This window comes from Rhamphochromis longiceps, linkage group LG12 (genome assembly GCF_057381845.1).
Source record: "Rhamphochromis longiceps isolate RC_006_pf linkage group LG12, R_longiceps_female_GT1.1, whole genome shotgun sequence".
NCBI classification, from domain to species: Eukaryota; Metazoa; Chordata; class Actinopteri; order Cichliformes; family Cichlidae; genus Rhamphochromis; species Rhamphochromis longiceps.
Window position 1 is genome coordinate 7,764,150 of NC_140568.1, and position 6,519 is coordinate 7,770,668.

The following is a 6,519-nucleotide window of genomic DNA, read 5'->3' on the forward strand; positions in this document are numbered from 1 at the left end:
CTCCATACCTACGAGGATGAAAAAGCAATGTAGCCATGGTAACATACATAGCATGTTTTATTGTACACGCTGCCTGACTTTTATCCAGAACAATAACATTGCATTTGAGCGTGTTTACTTTTTCACAATATTCTCAGTCTTTTGCGTTGTTCTCGGCAGTTACAGCATTGTAAATGTAAATGGGTAGGAAGTGTACATATATTTCGAGCCTTTACAGTTTAAATGGCAGAAAATCACCTCAAGCTGTAGCGATCAGAGTTCAGGCATATGGTAGCACTCAAACAATCAGCAGCTGTTGATAAATAATAAGCACTTGAACACGTACGAATTGCTGTGAATATGCCAAGTAAGAGTTGGGCACGTGGGGATTCAAAACAGACGGTGGGGAAAGCTGGGATGCCACGAAAGCTGAGGGCAAAGCCATCACGCGCAAAACTGGAGAATATATATATATTTATATGAAATATCTTCAAATGTATTTGCACGCCATTGCAAGCAATCATACTCACTTTTAAGGAACTGACTGTTATGACCCTAGATCACACGAACTGCAGCCAATTGAACTTTTCACATACGTGGCGCCCTCTAGAGGTGAAGCACTCTTATTAAGCATTAAGCGCTCTTAAATATGTTTCAAATCCTTCATAACTTATTGGAAACGTGATCTATTTGACATTATTTCATTAAAGACTTTAGATGTTCCTCACCCAGTACCAAGTCTAGTAACTTTACGTTTCATACTTTCCATTTTATTTACATATGATGCTGAACAACAATAATCTTATGTTTACAGCCTCTTCTCTTGCATGAATGATAAATAAATGAGTTGGGACTGAGCTCCTTAAAATTCATATCTATAATATTTGCATTTTACTGTATTTTTGTGAAGAGGACATGTTTTCATAAAATCCTAGATTTTAAAAAGATGCCAAAAGTAAATCTTACTCTTCTTCTTTTGGATGCTCCCTTTAGGGGTCGCCACAGCAGATCTCCCTCCATCTCATCCCCAGCATCCTCTGTCACGGTTGATCTGATCTTGTCTCTTTCCTCCTGTCTTACAGCTCCATCTTTAATATCCTTTGTCCAATATATCCACCATCTCTTTTTTGCACATGTCAAACCCTCTCAAGCCCTCTCGAGCTTGTCTCTCTCTAACTCTGTCTGCTCATTTCTAATCCTGTCCCTCCTGGTAATTCTTTTCTTAGCATCTTCAATTCTACCACCAGCTCAGCCTCCTGTCTTTTTGTCACCAGCACGTCTTCAAACCACACATCATAGCAGGTCTCACTGCCATCTTGCAAACTTTCCTTTTCACTCTTGCTGTTATCCTTCTGTCACGAACCAGGGACAACACAAAGCAAACATCACATCTGTAGTGCTCTTTACTCTACATGAAGTCATGTTGCTGCTCACTTATCATCACCTTTTTTTCTCAGCCTAGCCTCAACCAGTCTTTCCCATCTCTTCATGGTGTGGCTCATGAGTTTTATTCCTCTACAGCTCTGCACATCACCCTTGTTCTTGAAAATCAGTACCAGTAAACTTATTTCCTGTTCCTAAAGCATCGTATTGTGTTAAACAATCCTGGAGAGTTTGAAAAGAGGAGTGATGGAGCATATCTCTGGATTGTAATGCTATATCTCTGTCTGATCAACAACACAGGGACATGTTTGACAGTATCCTACTAATTTAGTTTGTATATCATATGGATGCCGGCTAAGAGCTGGATCATCATACATTAGACTCCTACCCTATCCCATCTATGCCTAGGCTGCTCTAATTCTGACTGTTTTAAATATTATCACTGCTTTACCAAAATGAGATGAGTGTGGGTACCCAGTTTCAGCTTAAAACACAAAAGCTTCACAATACCACACTGGCTGTGGCGCAGTTGTTGGCTGAGATGCCAATGCGACGGCGGCACGTGAACATTTTGCGAAGCTCAGCTCGAAAGCGGTCGTGCAGCCAGGCGTAGAGGAAAGGGTTACAGCAGGATGAGCTCATTGCGCACAGATGGCAAAGCAGCTGAATGAGTAGAAAGTACTGCTTGTCGATCAGATCGATGTCAATGTCACGCAGGACATTGAACACGCTGATGGGCATCCAGCAGATGCCAAATGCCGCCACCACCAGGGACACCAGACGGAAGGTCTTGCGTTTGCGAACGCGCTGAGCCTCTGCCTGGCTCTCTGTGTGGTGGCCGGGTATGACGCAGTTCCGCAGTTTGACGGAGATGCACAGGTAAGAGATGCAGAGGGCCGACAGAGGCAGGACATAGGTGATGAAGAGAGTGCTGTAGGCGTAGGCCAACCGCTGCCTCTCCTGGCCCATCCAGAACTCCTCACAGATGGTGAAGCCTTCATTTTTAAATTCCACGTGGTAGGTGTGAGCCACAGCCGGGGCCACCAGACAACAGGACAACAGCCAGATCCCAGACAGGAGGTAGGTGCACGCCAAGACCGAGATCCGCTTTTTCAAAGGGTGCACCGTGGCATAGTATCTGCGGAGTCCATGAGTAAAAAGGAGCAAAGGAAATGTGGATAGAAAATGATGGAATCAGTAATTGGCAGGGGCAAAGACAAACAACATTTACCAGTCAATATGAGCGACAGTAATCAGCGCACAAATTACCATATGCTGTTAAGGACAACGGATAATACAGGCTGAAAAATGGCAGCAGCACAACATCAATACTAAATTGTCTGTTACCAGGAAAGTAACATGTTTTAAGCTTCACAAATAATAAATCTAATTCAGCTCTGTCACTGCAACCAAGGTGAATGGATAAGCCTAGATGTGTGCTGGGTTACTGAAACAGACACACGAGTCCGACAGAGCTTCACTTAACAATAATGTCCTCATTCAGACAGACTTACATTTAGGTAGCACTAAACTGATTGAATTAGTGCAGAATATTTAGACTAGTAGAGTAGCTTCAAATGTCTTTCCTTATTTTCTGTCATATGTGCAACAACAGCAGATGTTGACAATAAATAAACAAGCTCAAAGCTCAAGCTTGGATCCCTCAGTTTTACACAGAGTTATATTCAGTTTTTCTACTCTTGCTCTGTAAGACATTAGTGAAAGTACAGTCATCGTAGGCAGACAGCTCTGTCTGTGAGCACAGAAGCCCCGCCCACCTGCCTTTCAAATCTGGTGTTTAAGAGCCAGATCAGAAGTTCCACAGTTGCACCTCAATGTAGTCGTTTTTTGTGTTAGCTGTAAAATCAATAAAGATTGTTTTTCTCCTTGATTGTGAATACGACCCAGTTTTGAGGGCAGATGACTCAAAACGAATACAGGTTGAAACAAGGTGTGGTATAGGGTAATTAAGGATTATTTTGAACTGTGAATCATGCAGAGCTGCTTAAGAGCATGATAGGTCTACTTTACAAAGCAGTGAAGTTGTACATCAATAGTAGGTGATGCGCACTTTAGCTAAAACCAAATAATTTAATACTGTATTGCATTTAGGGAGATACCACTGTGTTCTTTGTAAGTTCTTGTCATGAATGACCTTCACCTGTTTTAGATTTGAGGGTCTGCCTTTTTGTCGCAGTGACCACCTGCTTGATTTAAAGTCTCAGGTTTTGGACTTTCACCCTTCTCTGGTGTTTCTGGTCCTCTGTCTTTTGAGCCATTATGCACATTCATGTCATGTTTGCACTTAAGAAAAAAAAACAATCTTTGTTGGTTTTACAGATGACATAAAAACTCACCACATCAAGGTGAATTTGCATCTGAAGCCGGAAACTTGTTCACTAGGTCCTTCACACAGCAGCTAGACTGATGCGTGGTGTAGCATGGCAAGGTAGACACAGGTGTTATTGATAACAATCAGTTAGGGTGCCATGCTATTTAGTGTTTCACAGTCATTCAAGCAAACAAGCAAGTAGCAGGGGGTCCTGAACCATCAAAATAGTAATTACAATTACCGTTTATCCTGCCACTGCATGTCAAAACAGCGGCTGCTGAAAGTGTCTATTTTCTTTGAGACAACAGTCATTGTTAGGTGTTGTGTGCAAAATGAATGCTATATTTAGCTTTGTTTTTGAGGGATAACTAGAGCTGGTTTACAAACGCTTCATGATGAAAAGTTTTTTGTCCTTGTTTGTACATTGTTTCTCACAGACACAGCATGCTGCATGCCAGCGAGATGCTGGAGGTTTACTTACAGTTTTTCCCACTGCATTCTGACTCATTGTGACTTACCTGTCTACACCAATGGCAGTGAGGGTGAACACTGACACGTACACCGTCACCGGCTGTATGAGGTACACCAGGTAGCACATGAAGCGACCAAACACCCAACCGTGTGGGTTGAAGGCATAGGCCAGCGTGAAGGGGACACACGTAGCACACATCAGCATGTCAGAGAAAGCCAGGTTTCCAATGAAAAAGTTGGTGACGTTGTGCATCTTGCGAGTGCGGCAGATGACATAGAGGAGCAGGTAGTTGCCAAAGACGCCCACCAGAGCCACGAGGGTGTAGCAGGGAATGATAAGCAGCTTGAAGGACTGCAGCAGCTCCACGCCCGCAAACTGGGGGCTGCGCTTGGAGGAGCTGTTCTGCAGCGCCACCTCAAACACCTGACCAGAGTCGTTTCCATTTGCAGCTTGTGTCACACACGGAGGGGTGAGCTCAGCTGCCCACCCACTGCCCGAAACCTCCATCCTGAAAGGATGGTGTGAGCCTACAGAGATGACATCATAAACAGAGTCAAGTACAGTTCAACATGCACAGTGAAATGTCAAATTTGGCCAAGGGAGACATGTGCAAACAAGAACAGGCAAAGTGATTGAGAACGCTTTTCCTTTTATTACAGGCCTGCAGACAGGCTGAGCAGCTTCATGAGCCTTTGTCCAATTATTTTTCTTGTCCTTGAAGTAAATGATTTTTTTCCTCCTGTGTAGCTACAAAAAACAAAAAACCCACTATGCTGAAAGCAAATTCCTTTTATTAGACTACGGTGACAATTTACTGACTAACTACATGCAGAAACCAAAATGAACTGGGGTTATTACTTCAGTGTAACTCAGACGAGTAGGGCCTAGTCATTTCCCAGTCAGTTCCACAAAACTTCCATGCAAACACTCAATATCAAAGCAAATGCTGCTGGATGACTCACGCCATTATCTCCCCATGCACCATGTATGTGCAGTGTTTATGTGGTCAGCACAAGAGGTGTTGGTCCCTGTTAAATCAGTTCAGCATATATACTCAAGTGAGGGAATTTAAATGATTCATGCCAAACAAAAAAACAAAAAAAAAAAAAAAACGCAGGATAATATAAGCACTATAATAAACTCACCCAGCAAGGACACATTTGGCCAAGACTGTGTAAGAAATTTATGTTGATGAAGAAAAAACCAGCAGTGGAGGCTGAATATTTGAACTGCCAGGAAATATTACAGGGGGGAAAATGGCCAGAAGGTGCAGTGTAAGGACGGCAGTCCATCACAATATCTCAAGTAACCAGTACACAACCCCACACTGTTGTGTCTCTAAGAAAGATTAAAAATTTGGGTTGGTCTTTCTCGATTTTAGAGAATTTGCCCGATATTTTTGCCTCTGTGCTTGCTTTTGTGATCCTTAGTTAATTGTTTATATATCTGAACACCGTAGATTGCAGCAATTTATGTCCTGAAGTTACGCCACACTGTGAACAGTGGACAGAGAAAACTCACATATGAGTCGCTGTTCATCAATGGACGAGAGTGAGAGTAAATGAATGTAACACGTTTGTCCACAGGAAAAATGTTACAGGAAAAATAGGTCAGAGATTTTTGGCACAAAGCTCGTTTCCTGCGCCAAAAAGACCCGATATTTCTTTTTTATTAGTTTGTTTTAACACTCCCGTATTCCTTATGCCAAGAAAAAAAGGAGAGAAAATAATAATAACGCACGCTGGTACCAGTAGCGTGATCTCATACATTTTAAAGAACATATCACCATTTAAAAGCATTGGAAATATTTACAGTTTCAGGGTCAGCTCTGGAATACCTCGACGCAGATAAAGCGAGTGGACTGACAGCTATAAAACTGTCGGACATACCGATGACAAAACGCAAGTAATTAAAAATCCTCTAAATAACTTTCAAATGTCTCCAAGGAGAAAAAGCACGTTGCATCGTGCCTGCATCATTTCCGCTCTTCTCACACTCGACGTGCTGACTTTAGATGCAGTTAGACTTTGTCAATTTAAATTTGCACAACATTACAAGCCAAAGCAGCACACCTACCGTCTACAGATGTCTCAGTGTTCCAGCGCACGGAATATCCAGCTCGGAGCTTCTGTGCGTCTGTGGAGAGATGCGCGCTTCTCACACAAATCCACGCTTATAGGTTTACGGACACCAAGCACAGCCATGCATTCCGAATCCTTCATTAACGTGCACTGTAACAACTTCAGTTGTTTTAATTAATCAAGTGTGTGTGTGTGAGTGTGGGTGTGTGTGGTGATCAGCAGGTGCAGTCCGGCTGACTGGGGGAGGAAGTCTCGCTTATATATCTGCCCCA

The 6,519-nt window shown here is 42.8% G+C and overlaps 1 protein-coding gene across 1 annotated transcript; it reads right to left on the bottom strand.

The window, feature by feature from the left end:
• Positions 1-1,863: 1,863 nt before the first annotated feature.
• On the bottom strand, positions 1,864-4,685 carry LOC146656779 (prolactin-releasing peptide receptor-like). Its single transcript, XM_085426843.1, has 2 exons — positions 4,213-4,685; positions 1,864-2,500 (listed from the first exon to the last, which is right to left on the bottom strand). The coding sequence occupies exons 1-2, from the start codon at positions 4,671-4,673 to the stop codon at positions 1,864-1,866; spliced, it is 1,098 nt and encodes a 365-aa protein (XP_085282969.1). The 5' UTR covers positions 4,674-4,685.
• Positions 4,686-6,519: the final 1,834 nt, after the last annotated feature.

Bases quoted from the DNA above. Each gene is read 5' to 3' on its own strand.
- LOC146656779 (XM_085426843.1), bottom strand. From the start codon at position 4,673: ATGGAGGTTTCGGGCAGTGGGTGGGCAGCTGAGCTCACCCCTCCGTGT. The intron at 2,501-4,212 runs GTAAGTCACAAT...TGGACTCCGCAG, and splicing joins ACTGCCATTGGTGTAGACAG to ATACTATGCCACGGTGCACC.